Consider the following 24,723-nt stretch of genomic DNA (forward strand, 5'->3'; position numbering starts at 1 on the left):
CTTTCTGCATCCCAATCCCAACCCAGCTTGTAAACTAGTCTAGACTTGGGGTAGCTTACTATTATTTGGAGGCTCAGCATCTATACTTACATGAAGCTGGGCTGACCATGAGACTTCATAGTCTACTAACCAGACATGCAGAAAACAGATATAATAAGAGGAAGTCTTTAGGGCAAAAAAACCAGACCTAGGTTTATATTACTATTTCAGCTTAACCGTTTATTCCTTGTGTGTCCTCAGCCAATAATGGCTAATTATGGCAAATACTATTTACAGTTATGTGCTATGTACTAAGTCTTTGACGTACAGTATCTCATTTAAACCTTGTGTAATCCTCTGAAGAAAGTCCTCTTATTTTTTCCCTTTCTAATAGATGATGAAACTCAGAGAAGGGCCTATGGTTACATAGCTAGTAGAAATGGCAGAGTCCACTGAACTTGAATTCAGATTGGGCAATGCATATATGCATTTGGTATCCAGCAGCTACATGACTTAATATTTCTCATTGTCATTTCCTTATATCTACATTGGAAATATTAATGCTCACTTCGTAAAATTGTTCTGATGATGACACTCACTAACAAGAGAAGTGCTTCGACATAGTTGACACACAGAAATTATGAGTCCCAGAGTCCCTTCCCTGATTCCTGAGAGGCAACTTGTTTTTTTCTTTTTGTTCTTTTCAGACAAGGTCTCACTCTGTTGCCCAGGCTGGAGTACAGTAATGTGATCTTGGCTCATTGCAGCCTTAACGTTCTGGGGTTCAAGTCATCCACCTCAGCTTCCTGAGGAGATTGGAGTATAAGCATGTACCAACATACTCTGCCAATTTTGTTTATTTTTTGTAGTGAAGAGGTCTTACTATGTTGCACAGGCTGGCCTCAAACTCCTGGCCTGAAGGGATCCTCCTTCCTTGGCCTCCCAAAATGCTGGGGATTACAGGTATAATTCACCATGCCTGGCCCTGAGAGGTAATTTTACCGGTAGACTTCTGCTCTGGTTTCTGTTTCTAAGTCACTGTTCTGACATCTCAGACACCCAACTTTCCCTGTAAATTGGCCCCGTTCAGGCCCTGCAGGTGACCCCTGCAACCTCAAAGGGTACTTAATCTGCCAGTGTCAGCCTTGTTTTTCCCTCCCCTTGCCCTTCCACCCCCTTTCCCAGATGTGTCTCATGCTTAACTGGAAGGGAGGGAACACGTGGCACTCATGCAAGGTGCCAAGTACTGAAGAAGTATTTTAAAATACTCGCATTCCCTTTCACTCTATAAAAGCAGCCCTGATGTCTCAACTAGTCAGTTCCTCAGGCCCTCTGGACCTGCCTGGATCCACCAGTCCCTGTCTGTGTGCCTACCTGTTTTTGAGGCCGGATAATAACCATCTGATAGTCGGGCCAGGAGTCCACCAACACCTCCATGTTGAAGGGGTTCCCGTGATTGATGTGATACACAGAGCCGTACACCTGAAGGAGGGAAGGAAAGAACTAGAAGAATTTGAGATCCCCAGAGATGAGGATCTGGATGTGAAGAGAAAGAGAAAAGTGGAAGTCAAGAGACAGTACTGAGACCAAGTCAGTGATGGTGAGATGAGCAGCATCTCCAGGACCATGTTGATGGACATGAAATCACCAGCAAGCAGGCAGAACTCACAGGTAGGTGTCCTTGTGATGCCAAAAAGCTACTGTGCACTAGCTGGGCACTTGGCAATGCTCTTAGCATTAATATTGTATGAATTTATTCAGAGTCCACAACAACTTTAAGAAGTAGGTGCTAATATTATTCCCATTTCACTGATGAAAAGACCAAAGGTAAAGGCACAGAAAGGTAAAGAAACATCCACAAAGCAATCTGCCTCTCCCACTGCTCCCTCACCTTCAGGGATTCGGGGATGCTACTGGCCAAGGATTTGTATAGGGTCAGCAGCTTCTGGGAGTTATCCAGTAGGATCATTTTGTGGGATGCTTCAGTCCTTGAGCCCTTCAAGAAGAAACTCTGAAAAGATAAGAAGTGAAGGAAAAATGTTAAGGGACCAAATGAATTTAAAATGCACTTTATACATCTCCATTTAAGTAACACTCATGATGTAGGTACTGTTAGTGTCATCTTCATTCTGAATATACCAAAGCTCAGAGAGACTAAGTAAATTTCTCAAGTTCTTACAGAGATAAATGCCAAAGTCAAATTTTAAAACCACATACGAATGGCTCCAAAACCCATGCTCTTCCTCCCTGGTGGAATGAATTAAAGGTGAAGATTAAGAGTTATGTGAGGTTCTCAAATGCCTGTAGCAGAACACTCACCCACCAACATCATAACTTTTTTCTCTGTATTTTGGTCATCAGATGCCTGAGAAGTCTTCTTTCATCTGGAATAGAAAATGTCAGCCCTCTGAGAACAGTTGTGACTGGAAAACTCAGAGCAGTAGATGGCACAGATTTTCTTTAGTTTCTTTGAGCCAAATATTGCAGACCAATGGCCATTTTGGAAGTTGTCATAGTTACATTACAAAAATTTTTTTAAAAAGGTAAAAATTTTTGACACATATCTATAATTTTTCTTTGAAATAACATTCAGCATTCTTAGGAATGTTCCAATAATTTAACAATAACTTGGAGAAGGTTATCATCACAACTGATAGGTTCAACTTAGGCTGCTTTCAAATTTTAGTTCTGTCTCCTACTTCTTTGTTAAGTTGCTTAACCAATCAGAACCTCAAAGTGTTTTCTCAACACTTTGGAACTGGAAATTAGAATGCATGTTTTCCAGAGGATTGAGATTACACAATGTAATACATATAAAATACATAGCATTATGCCTGGCATAAAGTAACAATAATATTTAACATATGTTAGTTTTTAAATTCATTTTATAATAATCAACATGTCATATAGAGATTTAGCTGTTATATGCAATGATGTAAAAATAATTAGAAATGTGAAAAACTTACAACAAACTTAATTAATGTAAGAGAAGGAACTCATGGATCAGATACTTGAAACAATCGTTAGCAAATTAGTTAACACAGAAGTTTGAAATTTTTTATCCATGAAGGTTAAATAGTTAACAAATATGTGTTAAGTCATAGGCAAGGTGAAACATATTTTGTCTTGTCTAAGGTCAAAGGCCTCAAAATTCAACTATGTTCTGTAGCTAGATGAAACAATATTTAAACAAAAACATCCTTTTGCAAGGTCTCAGAATTTCAGAATGTTTGAACACTCAAGGAACTTTTAGTAAATAGAACTGGATCTCTGTCATGAGCCTATCCCCTGTCTGACTCTGCTGTTTTTGTAGTTGTCAAAAAAAAAAAAAAAAAGGTCTTTTTCCCCATCTCCAAGAGCTTTCTTTGCTCTGTTTCTCACCTCATTTAACTTAAAATGAACTTCAAAATTTTCTATTCTGAAGTTCTCGACAGGAACTTCAAAAATGAACTTCAAAATTTTCTATTTTGAAGTTCTGGTCAAGATGTTAGAAGTTTTAATTTCAGATCTACCACGCTATATCACTTCCCGCAAAAAAGCTTGTGTTCCATTCACCTTGAGAACATTGTAGCCTTGGCTGACACATGAGAACAGCCCCCACATTTATCAGCTGCCACATCTTTCTCCAAAATACCTCTCCTATCCATTCCCTACTCCATCCCCTTGCAATGATCTTAGTTCAGGGCCTCCTCCGCCTCATACTTAATATTGCTCTTATGACCCCACCCTGGTCTCAGCTTCTAAAATCTACCAAAATAAAATTGTTCTCTTCCTGTATTCTTACCATCAACATTTGTTTTCTAAATCAGAAAGCTGCTAAAAACCTGGTAGATCCCTCCCCACACTCTTTTAAAAAATTGTTGTAAAGTACACATAACACAAAGCTAATCGTTTCACCATTTTTAAGCGTACAACGCAGCAGCATTATGTACATTTACAGTGCTCTACGAGCATCACCACTATCCATTTCGAGAACGTTTTTGTCATCTCAAACAGAAACTATACCCATTAAAACACAATTACTCATTCCCTCCATCACTAGCCCCTGGTAACTTTGATTTTACTTTATGTCTCTAGGAATTTGCCTGTTCTGGGTACTTCATATAAATAGAATCCTGTGATATTTGTTCTTTGGGGTCTGGCTGATTTCACTTAGCATAATGTTTTCAAGGTTCACCTATGTTGTGTTATGTGTCAGAATTTCATTCCTTCGCTGGAAAAATTTTCTATTATATATGGAAAATAAGTTTAAAGTCCAGTGAAGAGAAATAATAAATTTGTGAATGACAGTTAGTAAATATGAGTCGCACACAGTCCATAGTCACTGTGAAGACTATAAAAAAGCAATTATAATGAATAATAGGTAAAAATGCAAAATACATAACTTGATTTATCTGCCCAAAATATGTATGCATGTGGACAAGGATTTGAAGGGAACAAATAAACATGAAAATTGTTTTGGGGTGGTGAAAGAATGTGTGATTTATATCTTATTTCAGAATTTTCTTTTGTACCATTGACATGTTTCTTTTTTATGCAAGACTGAAAAAAAATGGAAGATACTGGAACCATAGTTAAAGATGAGAATTATGAAAACAGAATAAATGCTATTTTTCTTCTTTCTGCTTTTTTTTCCCCAGCAGTCCCATCAGCTACCAAGTTTCCCCTGTGTTAGGGGAAAGAAAGAAGCTCCCCATGTCCAATGATTCTGTGCATGCCTAATCCTGTCACCCACAGCCGTCAATAAAGAGTGCAAAGCAGATTATTCCAAAGAGAGTAACGGTTGACATCCCATAGTGCCAAACCCATTCTTAGCCAAAAGGGACTTTACTGAGAGCCCTCATTTTTAAATGTACTTCAATGCATTGTTGTTCATTTGGAACGTTCCACTCTAAGTCATCTTTAGTAAGATTTTGCCATTTCTGTAAGACTTGGCCGCCTCCCAGGCCTAATGTATAAGCTAGAAGGAACTCAGTTTTCCAGAAATTAAGGATTCTATTTTTACCTAAAATACAGGCTTTACTCTCAGGTTCTCTTGATTAACTTAGCCAATGATTTTTCCTACCCAGGTGCACAAAAGAAATGAAACAAAGGAATAGAACACAAAAATCCCTGTGAATTTTGAAAAGCCAAATTTTATAACTCCTGCAACATTACTGCTTACTACCAGTTCTTTTCTGACCTAGTCAGCTGTTAGAGGCCTCTAAGTGGATCCAAGCCAGTTAATTCCCAGATCAAATTCATTCCTAGACCCAGTCCATTTTCTGTGACAACTCCAAACCCAGTTGGGATCACAAATTTGCTGAAGGAAACTCAGAGAGCTCGAAACATAAATATGTGAAGCTCCAAAATGCGAGAGGGAGCTTAATTATGATCCTCAGCCACTCTGAGAGATCAGCGCACACAAGTGGATCCTGCAGATACCTTCCGTGTTCACGTAGCGCTCCTGGGGATACTGGAAGCTCCACTTCAGATCCTGCTTCTGACACCAGCTGATAAAATAAACGTTTCAACTGAATTAAATGTAAAGGCAATTAATTGAGCAATGAAGAATTCATTAATCTGGCAGCCTTCAGAATCACAGCAGATTCACAGAGGCTCTAGGGGTGCCTTGTTGTCAAAACAAATTTATAGGGGAAAAAAGGTAAAGTGACGTACAGGAACCGGAAGTGAGGTACAGAAACAGTGAGATTGATTACAACTGGGACTTTGCTTTATTTGAACACAGTTTGAACATTCAACTGTCTACGGGTGGTTGAAGTATGGCTGCGGGGATTGGCCAACACTCAAGTATTGTTACAGGTGCACACTACTAAATTCGGTTTTCAATTTTGTCTGACTATTAAAGTAGGTAACAGTTCACCCACAAGGACTCAAATGTAGAAATGCAGAGTCCTTCTCAGGCCAAATTTAGTTTGCTTTAATACTTTGTCACAAAATTTATTGAAAGAATTGTCTATACATGCTATCTCCAGTCCCCCTCCTAATCTTATCTAATTGGGGTTTTGCTATACCAATTCTACTAAAACACTTTTTAAAGCCATCAGTGATCTCTATGTTATTAAATTCTATAGTCAATTATTGCTTCTCATCTTAAAATATCTTCCTTCAATGGACTTTCTTCACTTGGTTTCCAACACAGCACAGTCCCTTAATTTTCCTTTAAAGTCACTGGTTACTTTTTCTTAGTCTCCTCTTTGGGCCCTTCTTTCATCCCCAATTTTGTAATTTTGCATCACTTTAGAATTCAATCATTGGCCCTCATTTGTATCCACAGTTACCCCTGGTGGTCTCATCTGTTCCTATGGCTTTAAAATCAATCTACCTGTCAATGACTAACACATTTATATTATTACTCAAACTCTTTTCCAAACTCCAGACATATGTATCTAATGGACTGTTTGACATTTCTTGGATTCCATCCAATAGATATCTCAAATTTATTATGTCTCAGATCAAACTCCTCATCCACCCTCTCTACCCAGCCTACTTCACCTGTAGTCTTTCTCAACTTAGTTGATGGCAACTCCATCTTTTCACGTATTCAAGTAAAAACTCTTGAAGTTATTCTTAAGTATCTTTTCCCCTCCCACTTCACATCCAATCCATTGTGACATTCCACTCATTCTGGTTGGGAGAAAATTCTTCATGGCCTCTCACATTTCTGCATGTCTTATGAGCAGAGACATTGACAATCTTTGCTCCTGACTATCTTTTCAAGGATATTTGTAAAGAGGACAGCTTGGAAGCTAGAGATATTGCTTTCTTCTGAAGCAGAGGGCAGGTTTGCTGCAAACACACATCTATTGCATTTGCAATATCAATCTGCCTTCTGGTATTTCCTCTGTAGGACCTGTGGAGCAAGGAGGACTAACATAAACACATAAATCATTCTGCCTGTTGAATGAGTAATAAAATTCTGACTTTACCCAGGAGGCTTGTTTCACCTGCCAGCATTACGAAACTGTGCCCCAAATATGGTAAACTTTTAGCTGCTTCCCATCTCGGCATTCTTTTCATGAAGTCGAATGTCTTTTGTCTTTTCTCAATGTAAAACCGGAATATTCCTCTTAAAACAAAAGCCAGATTTTGTCATTCCTTTGTGCAACTCCTGCAGTAACTCCCAATCTCATTCAGAGAAAGAGATATAAATACCTTATAATAGCCCTCTAAATTCTCCATGACTCAGACTCCTGTCACCTTCCTGGCATCCCTCTAATCACATCCGTGATCTCAATCTCTTTGGCCTCTCTGCTTCAGGCACTTGGCTGTTCTTTTTCTTCTGCCTGCATTCTGTTTTCTCATTAGACCTATAGAAAACTCTATGACCTTCTTTAAGTCTTCATCTAAAAGCCACCTTTTCAATGAGGCCTCCTTTGACCACACTATTAACAATTACAACTGTTCCCCTAGTCTCTCTGCAATGCTCCTGTGCCCAATTGTCATTCTTCGCCTTTTAATTTTATATTTATATTTTTTTGACAGGGTCTCCTTATGTCACCCATGCTGGAACGCAGTGGCTGACTCATGACTCACTGCAGCCTTGACCTTTCAGGCTCAAGCAATTCTCCCACCTCAGTCTCCTGATTAGTGGAAACTACAGGCATGAATCACTGTGCTTGACTAATTGTTGTATTTTTATTTTATAGAGATGGCGGGGTGGGGGTGGGCGGAATCTTTGTTTTTCAGACTGGTCTCAAACTCCTGTTTGTAGTTTTATAACCTTCTGTGTCAAACTCTGGTCCCTCAAAATATCTAACAGAGACAAATATAAAACCCAGACTAAAATGTATGTTGACAATTCTGAAGACATTTCTATTTTTATTTTACAATAATTTTAATGCTAGCTTCCTAAAGATTTACTTAAGTAATATGAAAGTGAAAAATGCTTTGGACTTATTTACTTTTTGAGTGCTCTTTTATTTTTAAGCCCATTTGGTAGTCACAACATATAATGTAATACATGTGCATATACATAAAAACATCTAGATATACATACAAACAAAGATCCAATAGCTTTTCCTTGGAATGCTAGACAAGAGATATCAATTCAGTCTTGCCCGTCTGCAAATATGTTCACATGGCTGAACTTTGTTAGCCTTGACAGGTAATCCAGTGAAGGCTGTGAACAAAAATTTAGGGTAAAGCAGCTCCCATGGCAGTTTGAGACTTTTTTTTTTTTTTTTTTTTGAGACGGAGCCTCACTCTGTTGCCCAGGCTGGTGTGCAGTGGCGCCATCTCAACTCAGTGTGAGCTCCACCTCCTGGGTTCATGCCATTCTCCTGCCTCAGCCTCCCGAGTAGCTGGGACTACAGGCGCCCGCCACCACGCCTGGCTAATTTTTTGTATTTTTAGTAGAGACGGGGTTTCACCGTGTTAGCCAGGATGGTCTCGATCTCCTGACCTTGTGCTCTGCCTGCCTCGGCCTCCCGAAGTGCTGGGATTACAGGCGTGAGCCACCGCGCCCGGCAGCAGTTTGATTTTTAAAGGTCAAGCCTCCTCAGACTCCAAAGAACACTGTTGTCAAACAGCACTACAGGAGAACATCACATACTATCCTGGCCTGACCCTGCTTAGAAAAGGGGTCTCTTTAGGAACTGAAAAGCCTAAAGCTGACTAGCATAAACTCAGCACCAGTGAAACCAGAATTCATTGCTTCCATTCAGAGGGCCCATGTTCCTGCCGGAATCCAAGCTGCTATCAGTGTTTCAGGAAGTCACTTTTGACTAATACTGAGTATAATGGGACTGATATCAGGGCAAGGCTAGGCCCAGAGCCCTGAGGCTGTGGGCCCCTCAAGGTAAACATTTCAGTTTTTGATCCACAGACCCTGGATTTACATCAGAGAAGTGGACTTGGAGATTCCCCTGCTGGGGTCCTGCAAATGTGTACTCTGTCCAAATGTGTTTCAGAGAAAGGCACAAAAGCACAAAAGCCCATTTTCCCATTCCACAGCAAACTACAGATTCCAAACTATACCGGAGCCAAACAGTGTTACAAAAGACTATCAATTTTTTAATCAAATTCTAATTTCCCATGACTATATCAGACACATGCAAATAATCACTAAAACAATCCAACTGCTGCAGCACCAAACAAGCCCCCAAAGTGAAAATTCCTTCAGGATTTCTCAAACGAGAAGGAGCTGATCCCACGGTTTGATAACCACAAAAGACACTCACTTGCCTGGACACACACACAATGACAAACAAGCCCCCAAGTGTGTCCACACTGAAACCGTCAGGGTACTTCCCTCTTTTCATCAGTTGGGCTTGTTCAACCTTCAAGTGGAAATTCCTTTTAAAAATTTCCCAAATTGAGAGGAGCAGATCCCTCTGGGCCCACAAAGGACAGTCACCTACCTGGATGCAGATATCAAATTTCCAACGTAGTTCTTCCAAGGCAATCAGGAACATGGTTGAAGCAACTGCAGCTGGCCCTAGAGATTGGAAACTAATCTCCAGCCAAGCTGGGTAAGCAGCTGCTTAGGAGACTTTGAGACTCCCAGGCCATGGCAGCCAAGCCAAAGTGTTCCTGGTCGGGAACCAAAACCTGTTACTGAAACACCAGGAGTATGGTCTAGGTCCTGTTGCTCACCGCACAAAAAAACCAATCAATATCACCAATTATTGCCAAGGAAGAAGGTTGAATTGGATGCTGTAACAGAGGAGATGGGAAATCAGTCTCAAATCTATCTTCCTGACCAAGTAAAATTATGAGTTTACATAGCAGGGAAAAAATGTAACAATGTGTAGAAAAACAGGAACTCAGGAGACCTAAGTAAGCAATCATAATTTATGAGGGGCCTGGTGTCCCATTGTCTGGATAGATATGCAAGTGAGTTTCAGTTCTTTGATACTAGCAGGGGATCTAGGGTCCTTTACTAGGAAGAAATTCATGAAACAAATGAAGGTTTGGAAACTTTAAGGCTGGAGTCCAATTTCATGTTTATACAAAATCTATCCTATGGGACTACAGGGGGAGGTTTGAATTCCAGTGTCCAGTGCCAAGCAATCACCTCCAAGTCTGCCACACTTCGCTGACTGTCACCAGGACCCTTGGCCAGGAGTAACCTCTCCCACATCCTGGGATTTTCCTCTCCTGCATCTGGGGATGCTGAACTTGCCAGTTTCTTTTCTTTCTTCAGTTCCCTAGAGACTCCTTTGCATCCAGCCTTTCCCCTGCAGCTCTGGACTCTCTCTAGAACTTAGCCCGTGCCCATGGGATGCAGTGGGTTAAGGCTGGAACTAGACCACTATGCCTTCCTCTCACAAACACATGCTATCTGACAGAGTGCTTCTCTGCAGGACTCCAACAGAAGGGGAATCTCCAAGTACCGCCTTCTCGTGTAAGCTAGTCTGAATTAGAAACGCTGGGAATGTTTGGCCTTATGTCACAGCCTCAGGGCTCTCTGGGCCTAAGCTCAGTTCTGATATCAGTCCCATACTCTCAGTATTAGTCAAGTGACTTCCCTGGAAACCTCATGGAAGCAGGAGTCTGGCAGAGACATGGGCTCTCTGAATGGAAGCAATGAATTCTGGTTTCACAGGTATTGAGGTTATGCTAATCAGCTCTGGGCTTTTCAGGCTGTGTGAGAGACCTCTGACTCTGAATTGCCTCCCGGCTGGCTGTATGAATAAATTCTTCTATCCTTTCAGACTCTGCCAGGAGGCCCATCATGGGGTGCATGGTGGAAGGGACACCTGGGAGGAGCCATTTGGTCTGGCTAATTTCACAAAGGGTCCCAAATTTGAGATTCTAGTGTTATCACCCAATGGTACAGAAATTCAGACAGAATGGAGAGAATGCATTCACCAGAAATTACACACTGCCATGAGTCCACTCTGAATTATTGCTTTATAATTCCTGAACTGATCTTGTGAATAGAACAATAGTATTGCATGGCATTTTTGTTGCTGTAAGTGTATATTTATAAAATATACACATTTTAAAGCTACTATATTATCAATGTTTTGGTCTATCTTTAGTTTTTGGTGTACTTCACACTACAAAGAGTAGCAATGAGCTGGCCATCTTTGAACCTCTGCGAGGTCCTTAAACTGTTGCTCATGGCATCGAATGGGGACTGCATGGCTTAGTGTCTGTGGTAGGCTGGTGGAGCCCTACTCTCTGCATACTCTCACAGTGTGTCAAGGGTCTCTGCGTTGCTTCTTTCATATCAATGTCCTTCATTAACCTTTAGCAATGTGAAGCTGGAATGCAGCAACCATCTTAGGAAGACATCTGATAGCTGTTGGCCCCTATCCATAAAATCTGAAAACTACCTAGTGTTTCTGAGGGAACTTGCCTTTGCAAGATCTTTTGTAGGACTTTGGAGAGACCTAAAGATCAAAGAATCACCCTCTATCCCAATCTAAGTTAAAATACATTCTTTCAAAGCTACCTTGAGGCAGTGGCTAGATGCTTGTACATCTCTTTTGTGTGGTAGCACATTCCTGATGTCTGTACAATGAGGAATTCACCAAGAGACTCTCATACTCTCAAATCCTGGAGAAATTTTTTTTCACCAGAAGTCCTTCTAGGAAAAGGTTTTCATTACTGGCTTCTGAGATGTCAGGAGGACCCTGGGACATGGGATCTCCCTGAAGTACTTGCTCTATTTCAGAATTCCTAATGAAGTTCCTCGTGATGTTCCAAAGGAGCACCCTAACTCTTGATTCAGAAGCTTTGGTGATTGAGCAGACTCTTCACATCTGGACACTCAGGGAGGGTTTGTCCATCCAGTCAGAGGACCTTGAAATGATGGTGGCTTTAGATGTGGTTGCATCTTTCTGTAGCAAAAGAAAACTGTTTTAACTGACTGGTGGCTGGTCAGAAGGCATAGAAGAGCCAAGGAAACACAGGTTCTTTAGGTTAACAAGACTGATAGCACCCATTTAAATGGATCCCGTAAAAGAATGAGGGTTTCTGGAGTATGAGACAAACAACAATCTGCCTCTGTTGAAAAACTTGACACCAAAGTGGAATGTTGAAGCTTTTCCAGAGGAAGAAAGGGGATGTTTAGGGACTTCGTGGAGAGAACTAGTCATGACAAACTGTTCTGGGTTGGTGGTGAGGTTTGAATGCCTCTGAAGAAATCAGGAAGTGGTATAAGTGGTATATGGTTTTAGCTAGATCAGGGAATTGGGAAAGTGTGGGGTCCACAGGACACATTTTCTTGGCTTGGGGCATTCGAGAATATTTTAAAGCTCTAAAGCTCTCTGATGTGTCCTAGTCCTCTTAGAGTCTAAAGAAGAGAAAAACAGAAACTTTGGCTGTGCTACAAAGCAGGAGGAGATTCCCTTTGTTGCTCCTCAATATTTTCTTTCTGATTCTTTCATCTCCTGTTCCCCATTTTTCTTTGCAATGGCACAATCTCGGCTCACTGCAAGCTCTGCCTCCCGGGTTCACACCATTCTCCTGCCTCAGCCTCCGAGTAGCTGGAACTATAGACACCTGCCACCACGCCCAGCTAATTTTTGTTTGTTTGTTTGTTTTCATATTTTTAGTAGAGATGGTGTTTCACCATGTTAGCCAGGATGGTTTCGATCTCCTGACTTCATGATCCGCCTGTCTCGGTCTCCCAAAGTGCTGGGATTACAGGCGTGAGCCACCACGCCTGGCCTCCTGTTCCCCAGTTTTCTACCCCAATTCAGCTTTCATTATTTGCTTAGTCCCTGCTAATGCATTCTCTAAATCCGTGTCCTAAAACTGTCGTTAAGAAAGACACCCGAAGCCTTTTGTCTTCATTCTTCGTGAGAAAAAGTTGATCTGAACACCTGCCTAACTTCCTGTAAAAGGGGAAAGTCAGGAGATTTATTAGAGATTGTCTAGCCTCAAGAAACTAAGTCCTGGAAAGTGGATACATAATTGCATGTGCAAAACTGAAACAAGAACCCAGACGTTCTGAATCCTAAGAAATTGTTCTCTGTTTTGTAAGATGCTGGTTTCCACTTTGTGATCAATTTTTTATGTTGTAGCGGCCAATATTTCATCATGAGTCTCTTCCTCTTGAGACTTTAGTTGAATTAGTTTACACTAATATTTAATCTGGAAAGTTTTCTCTCCATCTAGCCTGGTACTGGCTTGAATATCTTGAGCAACAAGTCCTATTATGTTAAGGGAAAATTTGATTGATTCATCCTCAAATATGTATTTTTGTCTTTTCTAGACCAACGTTTAATTTCTCCTATACTTATCTTCAGAAAATCTGGAAGATTCAGTAACCAGCAGAAATCTGAAATACAAATCATACTTCATGGAGGAAGAGGTCAACAGTAGTTTTTTTCTATTGTGTTTAAGTTTATTTTTGGTAGAACTAATTTATTGAGGTATGATTGACATGCAAAATACTGTATGTGTTTCATGTATAAACCTTGATGGAGATGAATACATACTCATGACACCATCATCACAACCTATACCATAAACATATTCATCACTTCCAAAAGTTTTGTCTGCTCTATTTATCATCATTATTATTGTGTATATGTGTTCAACAAGATCACTTAACATAAGATCTGCTATCTTTCTCTCCAAATTAGCAGGAGACCTGTCTCTGATGCTGCGAGGCACTTCGAAAATCATTATTTAGAAATTTGATTGGATGCCATAAAACTGGACATCGGCAAAATGTCAGAATGGGACTTTCTATCACTTATCCTCACACAGAAACATCAATTTAAACAACTATCTGTGCACAAAAAAACCTTCACAAGAACTAAGGAAACTAGGTGAAAGGGTACAGAATCTTCGTGTAACAGAGAAATAAGAAAGGATGAATCGAAGAACATAGGAAGAACAATTTCACATTACCTGTGTCATCCCTCCCACAACACCAGGCAGTAGAGCACACAGAGAGGCAACCTTTCTGTTGAATAAGAAAAGGGAAGTGGGCACTCAACTTTGCCTTGGACCACAACACAGAGCCTACTTCAGTGAAATACAGTAACAGGTATGCACTGATGGCACCAAACTCCAGGCTGGTAGCTGCAGACTGAGCCAGACCAGATCCCACAGCTCAGGCTCCAGGCTTGCCTGGTGCACTTGGTTTCTGGATATATCTTAATGCCAGATCTATCCCAGTGCCCTAGGTGTCAGATTGTCCCTGGGACCAGGTCAGCCCCAGTGACTCCAGGCTCCAGACTGCTCCTAGGACCAGGCTGGCCTCCACAACCCCAGATTTCAGACCAGCCCCAGAACCAGGCTTGCCCCTGCAACTCTAGTCACCAGGCCAGTGTCCATAGATCCAAGTTCCAGGCTGGCGCCTGTGGATATAGGCTCCAGGACTGCCTAGTGCCAGGCTGGCCCCTGTGGTCACAGACTCCAAATCCACCCTAAGTTCCAGAATAGCCCAGAACTAGCTTGGCTCACACTAATCCAGAATTCAGGTCCACCCCAGTTCCAGGTTGGCAGCCCTAGCCCTAGCTCTTAAGCATCTCTAGACCCAGGTACCAGGCCAGCCTAGGGCTAGATTAGTTTCTGTCACCCCACTCTCAAGGCCTGTTTCTATCATCTCATGCTTTAGCAGACCCATGGTCCAGGCCCATCACAGTTGACTCCAGTATTGGGCTCGTGCCCACAGACCCAGTATCTAGGACTGCTTCTGTGGACCTAGGTTTCAGTCCAGGTTCTCCAGCCCTAAGACCCAAGCCAGTCTTTGTGGACCTAGTCCCCATGCCAGCCCAGAAGACCTAGAGTCTAGGCCAGAACTCACACACCCAACCTCCAGGCCATTCGCCAGCTTCTAGTCCAGCCTCTTTGGCTCCAGGCACCAGTCTAGTGCCTATGGTCTCAGGCTCTAGACTGTCCCCACCCCACCCAAGCCCTAGACCAGCTTTCAGCTTCAGGCTGGATTTTGTGACCCAAAATCCAATAAACTCAGGGCCCAGCTGTGCTCTAGCAGACCCAAGGTACATGCTGAGTTCAGTAGACCTTGATACTAGGCTGGTTATCATGGACCAAGGCTCTAGGAACATTTCTGAAGGAAGACTCAGGATCTAGGTCAGCCCCCATCTACCAAGATCCTAGGCTTATTTCTCCAGATTCAGGCTCTAATCTGGCACCAGTACCAGGCCAGTCCCCATGGCCTCAGATTCTATGCTCCTCCCAGTAGACCCAAACACTAGGACCATTCCAGAACCTAGCCAGCCCCTGCAGACACAGGCTCAATGCCCACATCAGTGCCATGTCAGTCCCTGTGGACCTAGGCTTTCATCCAGCACCTACTGGTACAGACTCTAAGCCTGCCCTTATAGACATAGGCTTTATGTTCATCCCCACATACCCAGTGAAAATATCCACCCCAGTGGATCCAGGATTCAGTCCCAACTCTACAGACCCAGGAATCAGGCCTGCTGGAATAGGCACCAGGCCAGCCTGCCTGAAGACTTCAGCAACAATTTCACTTGCAGATCACAAAGACACCCTACCAAGAACTGCTGGATGACTGGGAAAGAATTTTTCCAGACAAAGCTAGTATGCAAAGACTAGAATGACTTTCCTTTTCTTCAAATGTGCAGACACCAATGCACAGCCTAAAAATCAAGAACTATCAGAGAAAAATGATACCACCAAAGGAAAAGAAAGAATAACCAATAACTGGCCCTAAAGAAATAAAGATTTATAAACTTTTTGGTAATGAAATTAAAATTTAAAATGCTCAGTGAGCTTCAAGAGAACACAGATAGATGACTAAAAAGAATCAGAGAAATAACACATGTACAAAATATAAAGTTCACCAAAGAGATAGAAATAATTAAAAAGACAGCAATTCTGGACATAAAGGACACAATGGATGAACTAAAAATTTCATAGAGTTCTTTGAAAGCAGATTTGATCAAGTAGAATAAAGAATCAATGAGCACAAAGCACATCATTTGAAATTACTGAGTCAGAAACACACACAAAAAAGTAAGGAAAGTGAAGACATTTTATGACAATTATGGAACATCAGTAAGAGAACCAAAGTACACATCATATGTGTCCCAGTAAGAGAAGACAAACAGATAGGGAAAGAAAGCTTATCTGATGAAATAATAACAGAACACTTTCCAAGTCTGGTGAAAGAGAAATATACAAGTATAGGAATGTTAAAGGTGTTTTATAAGATTCAGTCCAGTCAAGATTAAAAGACATGTTTTAATTAAACTGTCAAAAATCAAAGAAAAGGAAGATTCTGAAAACAAAAGGAGAAAAGGAGCAAATAATATATGAGGGAGTTCCAATAAGGCTAATAGCAGATTTATGAGCAGAAACTTATGGGCTGAGAGCATAGAATGATATATTCAGTGTTCTATAGGACAAAAGTGTCAACCAAAAATACTGTTCCCAGGAAAATTTGCTTTTTGCAAATAATGGAGAGATTAAAAACTTTGCTAGAGAAACAAAAATTGAGGGAGTTTATCACCATCAAAGCTGTCTTACAGGAAATGATAGAGAACAAATGTTAGGACAAAAAGCCTGTTGTAATAAATTGAAGAAGACTGAAATCATATCAGTTATCTTTCCAGATCACAATGGCATGAAACTAGAAACTAACAGTAGGAGAACTTTTAGCAAATTCACAAATACATGAAAAATTAAACAGCATGCATCTGAACAACAGATGGATTAAGGAGGAAATTAAAATGGAAACTAAAAAATATGTTGAGACCAGTAAAAAATGGAAACTCAACATACCAAAACTTGTAAGATGCTCAAAACATTTACATTGAAAAAGAAGAAAGGTCTTAAACAACCTAATGTTACACTTCAAGGAACTATAAAAAGAACAAACTCAGCCTAAAGTTAACAGAATGAAGAAAAAAAATAAGGATCAGAGCAGTTAAACTAAATAGAAACTATAAAAACAATAAAAACCCCTGAAATTTGGTCTTTGGAAAGATTAATAAGATTGACAAACCTTTATCCAGATTAAGGAAAAAGCAGAGCAAAAAATATAAATAAAATCATAAATAAAAAGGGAAATTACAACTTATATCAAAGAGGATCAGAAGAGACTATTATGACCAAGTATATGCCAACAAATTGGATAATCTAAAATAAATGGGTAAATTCCTGGATACATAAAACGCTCCAAGATGAAAAAATTGAAAATTTAAACTGACCAATAATGAGCAAGGAGGTTAAATTTGTAATAAAAATTATTCCATCAAATAAAAGCCCAGGACATTATGGCTTCACTGCTGAATTCCACCAAACATGTAAAGAAGAACTAATGTCAATCCTTCTAAAACCCTTCCAGAAAAATCGAAGAAGAGGGAATACTTCCAAAGTTATTTTACAAGACTATCAAAACCCTGATAAAAAAGATAGGGACACTTCAACAACTGAGAATAATAGGCAACAGCACTGATGAACACAGATGAATCAATAAAATATTAATTCTAGCAAACTAATCTCAACAGCATGTCAAAAAGATCATCACGATACAGTGGGCTTTAATATAGGGATACAAAGATAGTTCAACATACAGATCTATAAATGTGAAATACCACCTTAAAAGTATAAATAACAAAATCCATATGATCACCTGATAGATGCAGAAAAAACATTTGATAAAGTTCACCATCATTTCATGGTTATGAACTCTCAACAATTGAGGTACAGAAGGAATGTAGCTTGTACAATAAAGACCATATATGATAAACCCACAGCTAACATCACACTTAATGGTGAAAAGTGAAAAACATTTTTCTAAGATTAACAAGACAAGGATGCTCACTCTGACTACTTCTATTCAATGCATTGATGGAAGTCCTACTTAGAGCAATTAGGTAAGAGAAAGAAATTTAAAGCATCCAAATGGGAAAGGAAGTAGCTAAATATGTACCTGTTTGCAAATAGCATATATTTAAACATATAAAAATCCTAAAGACTGCAGCAAACTAGGTTAAAACTAGTAAGCAACTCAGTAATGTGGCATTCTTCAAAGAAATATAAAACACCAAAAAATGTATATGTAGTCACAAAACCTCCTTAAGAACAAAATTAATCATAAGCAACAAGAACAAAACTGGAGATATCACACTACCTAACTTCAAAATGTACTATAAAGCAATAGTAATGAAAACAGGATGGTACTGGCATAAAAACAGATACATGGAGCCATGGAACAGAACGGAACGTCCAGAAATAAATCCATGCATTTAAGATGATTAATTTGACAAAGTTGACAAGCAGACATGAATGGGGAATGAATAGTCTCTTTAATAAACACTATTCAAAAAAATGTGCATATCCACAATCAGAAAATTGAAATTAGACCTTATCTCACACCACATACAAAAATCAAACCAAAATAGTTTAATGACTTAAATGTAAGCCTTGAGACTGCAAGACCACTAGAAAAAAAACTTCCTGATATTAGTTGGGGTAATGATTTTTGAATATAATCCCTGAAGCACAGATAAGGAAGGCCAAAACAGACAAATGAGATTACATCAAACTAGAAAAGTTTCCATACAGCAAAAACAAACAAACAAAACAAACAAACAAAAAATCAACAGGATGAAGAGGCAACCTATGCAATGGAAGAAAATATTTGCAAAGCATACATTTGATAAGGAGTTGATATTTAAAATAATAAGAAACTTAATAGCAAGAAAATAAACCAAATTAAAAATGGGCAAAGACCCTGAATAGATCTTTCTCTCTCTCTCTCTCTCTCTCTGTGTGTGTGTGTGTGTGTGTGTTTCTTTTTACTAGTTTGTAATAATCTTAAAAACTCTATCACATCCAGAAACCACCACAGGTGAGAGGATGAGAGAGATAGAGAATTAATGCTACAGTATGTGGACAGAGTGGGGAATCCAGGGATTCCCTAGGGTAGTGTGGAATGGAGGCAGGGAGTGTGAATAGGAGGCCGTGGCTTGGATCCTTATTGCTGCATGGGTGTTGGATAGCAGAGGAGACAGGGACTCAAGTTGAACTGGGAAATAGGGAACATCTCACACCAAAGGCAATGGCAGTTGGGGGTCAGGGGGATTACAGTACATTTTCTACACAGACTACAGGTGTGAGTGAGAGCTTCAGAGACTTGCATCCCTACCTGGGAAGAAATTAGTTAGAGGTTGTTTGACTTAAAGCTCCCAAATTGGTATCTGGTCCAGTTTCCTAAAATGGCAGCTCACCATTCACAGAGAGGTACTGAGAGGAAAAGTATAGCAAGAATATTTGGTTTGGAGCTCAAGTAAGGGATAAGGGGAGACAGTGGTGCTCTCTAAATCTGACTCAGAAAAGCAAGGATTGAAAGAGGGCCTTGGGTGAAATGGTGGCCAACATTGTGGGAGAAGACATTGCACCAGAAGCTGTAGGTATTCCTGAGAGCTCAGGGACATGGAAGTTCACATTAGGTGGCAAAACAACCAAGAACAAAAAATTAGGACTTCATGTTGCTGTCACCTGGCATAACATATATCAGGTATTTTTTTTTTCCTTTTAAAATGTAAGGCAACTTGTCAACACATAATTTAAAAACTGCTCTTCTGTCACATTGCTTCAGATCACTAGAGAATACCTGGCTAAAGAGCAGTGGGTAGTAAACAAAACTCAATGTCTTAAGAACCATCAGCTCACATTGCCGAGACACAAGTGGAAAAAGGGAAGGGCTTTTTTGATGCAACAATTTTTTTAAAAAAAGCAAAATTCTGCATCTTTAACAGAAGAAGGGTGTAAAAATTTATAACAAAGCCTAATCTAAGTTTTAAGTTACAGAAAAGTGTTAAATTCTAGCTAACTTATCATCACTTGGGAATCAGACCATTGGGCACGGAGTGGATGAAGGGGTGTCCTAAGAATAAACACGGGGCAAGAGGGGCTGTTTCCAAAGCAGGCTCATCTCCAATTCTTAGAACCATACTCATTAGGAAAAGGAAGCACTCAAGGAACTGAAAGCTTCGTGGAGGTTTTTGCCCCGCTTTCTTCTTTAAACTGAAGGTGCTTGTGGAGTCACTCACACTCAATGCTATTCAAACCCAAACTACATTTACACAGACACATGACATTAAAATTTATACTGTAGAGCAACATTCTTAGCCAGTGTAGAGAAAACAAGTGCATTTTAACTTTTTTCTTTTTTTGTGTGTTTTTAATCCCAAACTCCAATGTGATCCATCATTCCTTACCTACTTAATTCCTCGAGTAAGGTATTTTTTGTTTGTTTGTTTTGCTTGGTTTTTGTTTGTTTGTGTTTTTTGTTTTGTTTTGTTTTGTTTTCTGAAGAGGGGGAAGGAGGGCAATGAGGGCAGCAGGTAAGTCAGGAGAGAGGCAACAGTGGGAAAGGGATCTTGGTTACACTGAATGGTCACTGTGCTTATGTACGTTTGGAAAGGGGAGTCTGAAGTCAGGATGTCAACACAAAGATTTTAGTACAAGGAAAAAAGTTTGAAGGAAATTAAAAGTGCTAGTCCAGTGAAAACATGAATGATAAAAGAGCAAAATAGCCTTATTACTGTTTTGGAGAAACACCAATAAGGCATCAACACAACCTGGGGTAGTGGCTCACGCGTGCGCCCTGGAAAGGAAGTGAAGTTCACTCTGCAGCACTCCTGGAGCGGGTCTGGGCTGTGGGCTCCGCCAGCATGAGGCAGCTCAGCCCACTCGCCCAGCCCCAGGAGGATGGGTGAGAAGGATGAGGAGGGGTTTCTCCAGGTCGAGGGTGTTCCGGGTGCCAGAATCACCCAGCGCAGCACTCTGTGGTGTGCGGACACCCTCTTCCCAGCCGGCAGCCGCTAGCTCCCCACAGCCATCCTGAATAGACATTTCTCAAAGGAGGACATAAAAATAACTATCAGGTATTTTTGTTTTGTTTTTGTTTTTGTTTTGCTCAACAGTACTCATTATCAAGAAAAGGCAAATTAAAACCACAATATCACCTCACACCTGTTAGAATTGCTATTATCAAGAAAGATAACAACTGTTGGAGAGGCTGTGAGGAAATGAGAACACTTGTGCACTGTTTGTGGGAATGTAAATTAGTGCAGCCTTATGCAAAACAGTCAAAACAGTACAAGGCTTTCTCATAAAGCTAAACATAGAGCAATCATATGATCCAGCAATCCCTACTGCATATATGTTTAAAGGAAATGAGCTCTCTTCCTCGGCGCTGCCTACGGAGGTGGCAGCCATCTCCTCCTCCGCATCATGGCTGCCCTCAGACCCCTTGTGAAGCCCAAGATCGTCAAAAAAAGAACCAAGAAGTTCATCCGGTACCAGTCAGACCAATATGTCCAAATTAAGCGTAACTGGCGGAAACCCAGAGGCATTGACAACAGGGTTTGTAGAAGATTCAAGGGCCAGATCTTGATGCCCAACATTGGTTATGACAGCAAAAAAAAAAAAAAGCACATGCTGCCCAGTGGCTTCCGGAAGTACCTGGTCCACAAGGTCAAGGAGCTGGAAGTGCTGATGATGTGCAACAAATCTTACTGTGCCGATATCGCTCACGATGTTTCCTCCAAGAACCGCTAAGCCATCGTGGAAAGAGCTGCCCAACTGGCCATCAGAGTCACCAACCCCAATGCCAGGCTGCGCAGTGACGAAAATGAGTAGACAGCTCGTGTGCACGTTTTCTGTTTAAATAAATGTAAAAACTGCATTTAAAAAAAAAAAAGGAAGTGAAATCAGTACAGGCACACCTCATTTTACTGCACTTCACTTTATTGAACTTCACAGGTACTGTAGTTTCACAAAGAGGTTTGTGTCAACCCTGCATGAAGCAAGTCTACTGGCATCATTTTTCCAGCAAATGTGCTCCCTTCCTGTCTGTGTTACCTTTTGGTCATTCCCACAATATTCAGACTTTTTTTGTGTTATTTTGTCTGTTAAAGTGATCTGTGATCAGTGATTTTTAATGGTACTATTTTAGCTGTTCTGGAGCACCACAAACTGCACCTGTATAACACAGCAAACTTATTTGATAACTGTTGTGTGTGTTCTGACTGCTTCATCGACTGACAGTTCCCAGACTCTCTCCTCTCCTCCAGCCTCCCTGTTCCATGACACACAGCAACATTTAAATTACTCCAATTATTAGCTATACAATGGTCTATAATTATTCAAGTGAAGGGAAGAGTCACCGGTCTTTCATTTTAAACAAAAAACTAAAAATGATTAAGCGTAGTGAGGAAAATACATCAAAAGCCAAGACAATCCAAAATATGAGTATTTTGCACCAGTTAGCCAGGTTGTGAATGCAAGGAAAAATCTTTGAAGGAAATTAAAAGTGCTAATCCAGTGAACACATAAATGACGAGAAAGCAAAATAGCCTTATTGCTGTTTTGGAGCGAGTTTTAGTGCTCTGGATAGAAAATTAAACTAGCCAAAACATTCATAAACCAAAGCTTAATCCCTAGCAACACTCTAACTCTTTTAAATTATTTGAAGGCTAAGAGAGGTGAGGACACTGCAGAAAAAAAGTTGGAAGCTAGCAGAGGTTGGTTCATGAGGTTTAAGGAAAGAAGCCATTTTCTTTTTCTTTCTCTTTTTTTTTTCTTTTGGACAGTTTCACTGGGTTTCTCAGGCTGGAATGCAGTCGCGCCGCGATCAAGGCTCACTGCAACCTCCGCCTCCTGGTCTCAAGGGATTGTCCTCCCTCAGCCTCCTGGTTAGCTGGGATTACAGGTGCCCACTACCACACCTGGCTGATTCCTTCCTTCCTTCCTTCCTTCCTTCCTTCCTTCCTTCCTTCCTTCCTTCCTTCCTTCCTTCCTTCCTTCCTTCCTTCCTCCCTCCCTCCCTCCCTCCCTCCCTCCTTCCTTCCTTCCTTCCTTCCTTCCTTCCTTCCTTCCTTTCCCTCCCTCCCTCCCTCCCTCCCTCCCTCCCTCCCTTCTTTCTTTTTTGTATTTTTAGTAGAGACAGGGTTTCACCACGTTGTCAAGGCTGTTCTCAAATTCCTGACCTCAGGTGATCCACCAACCTCAACCTCCCAAAGTGCTGGAGTTACAGGCATGAGCCACCGTACCTGGCCCATTTTCATGACATAAAAGCGCAAAATATTGGGAGGCCCGGTGAGTGAATCACGAGGTCAGGAGATTCAGACCATCCTGGCTAATAGAGTGAAACCCCGTCTCTACTAAAAATACAAAAAAAAAAAAAAAAAAGCCGGGCATGGTGACTGGTGCCTGTAGTCCCAGCTACTCTGGAGGCTGAGGCAGGAGAATGGTGTGAACCTGGGAGGCGGAGCTTGTGGTGAGCCGAGATCACGCCACTGCAACTCCAGCCCAGGCCACTCCATCTCAAAAAAATAAAAAATAAAACGTACAAAGGGAAGCAGCAAGTGCTGATGTAGAAACTGGAGAACTGGAGCAGGTTATCCACAAGATCTAGCTAAGATACTTAATGAAGGTGGCTACACAAAACAAGTTTCCCATGTCCCCATGTAGATAACACAGGTTTCTATTGGAAGAAGATGCCATCTAGGACTTTCACAGCTAGGAAGGGGATGTCAACGCATAACTTCAAAGCTGCAAAGGAAACGTTGGCTTTCTCATTAGGAGTTTATCCAGCTGGTGACTTTAACGTGAAGCCAATGCTCAGTTGCCATTCCAAAAATCCAGGGGCCCTAAGAATTATGCTAAATATCCTTTGCCTATGCTCTATAAATGGAAGAACAAAGCCTAGATTCAGCACTACCTGTTACAGCATGGTTTACTGAATATTTTAAGCCTACTAGTGAGACCAAGTGCTCAGGAAAAAAATATTCTTTTAAAAATATTACTGCTCATTGACAATGCACCTATTCATTCAAGTGCTGTGATGGAGATGTACAAGGACATTAATTTTTTTTCGTGCTTGCTAACATACATTCTTTCCATGTCTTATTATTTAAGAAATACATTCTGAAGGGCTACAGCTGCAATACATTGTGATTTCTCTGATGGATCAGGGCAAAGTAAATTGAAAACTTCTCGGAAGGATTTTCCATTACATATGACATTAAAAACATTCACGATTCATGGGAAGAGAGCAAGCTATCAACATCCATAGGAATTTGGAAGAAGGTGATTCCAATCCTTGCAGATAACTTTGAAGCGTTCAAGATTTAAATGGAGGAAGTAACTGCAGATGTGGTGGAAATAACAAGAGAACTAAAATTAGAGGTAGAGCCTGAAGATCTGACTGAATTGCTGCAATCTCATGACAAAACCTGAATGGATAAGAAATTATTTCTTATGGATGAAGAGGCCAAAGAAAGTGGCCTCTTAAGATAGAAACTACTCCTGATGATGATTCTGTGAACATTGCTGAAATGATAACAGGATTTCTAACATTACATCAACCTCGTTGATAAAGCAGTAGCAGGGGTTGAAAGGATTGATTCCAATTTTGAATGAAATTTTACGTAGGTAAAATGCTACCAAACAGCATTACATACTACAGACAAATCTTTTGTGAAAGGAAGAGTTAATCAATGCAGCAAACTTATTTGTTGTCTTGTTTTAAGAACTTGCCTTAGCTACCTTAACCTTCAGCAAGTCCCACCCTGGTCAGCAGCCATCAACATTGAAATAAGACCTTGCACCAGCCAAAAGATTATGACTCTTTGAAAGCTCAGATTATCTTAGGCGTTATATAACAATAAAGTATTCAAAATTAAGAGAGGTAATTTTTAGAGACATAATGCAATTTGACACCTATAGACTAGAGTATAGTGTGAACGTAACTTTTATTGCACTGAGAAACCATAAACTTTGTGTGACTTGCTTTAATGAAATATTCATTTTATTGCAGTGGTCTGGAAC

The 24,723-nt window shown here is 40.5% G+C and overlaps 2 protein-coding genes and 1 pseudogene across 6 annotated transcripts in view; 1 reads left to right on the forward strand and 2 right to left on the reverse strand.

Moving 5' to 3' along the window:
• The window catches only part of LOC116268590 (glycine N-acyltransferase-like protein 1), a 28,302-nt gene extending 6,846 nt beyond the window's left edge, over positions 1–21,456 (reverse strand). Inside the window, exons 1-3 of the mRNA XM_031653592.1 lie at positions 21,355–21,456; positions 1,871–1,990; positions 1,354–1,461 (exon numbers count right to left, since the gene is read on the reverse strand). Coding sequence (XP_031509452.1) covers positions 1,354–1,461; positions 1,871–1,948 — 186 coding nt within the window. The 5' untranslated portion in view covers positions 1,949–1,990; positions 21,355–21,456. The remainder of the gene's footprint in view (positions 1–1,353; positions 1,462–1,870; positions 1,991–21,354) is intronic.
• The window catches only part of LOC101007728 (olfactory receptor 10Q1), a 238,786-nt gene that overhangs the window by 110,634 nt on the left and 103,429 nt on the right, over positions 1–24,723 (reverse strand). The window lies entirely within an intron of this gene.
• Positions 21,077–21,576, forward strand: LOC116269773 (annotated as a pseudogene).

The sequence above is a fragment of the Papio anubis genome, chromosome 12 (genome assembly GCF_008728515.1).
Source record: "Papio anubis isolate 15944 chromosome 12, Panubis1.0, whole genome shotgun sequence".
NCBI lineage: Eukaryota > Metazoa > Chordata > Mammalia > Primates > Cercopithecidae > Papio > Papio anubis.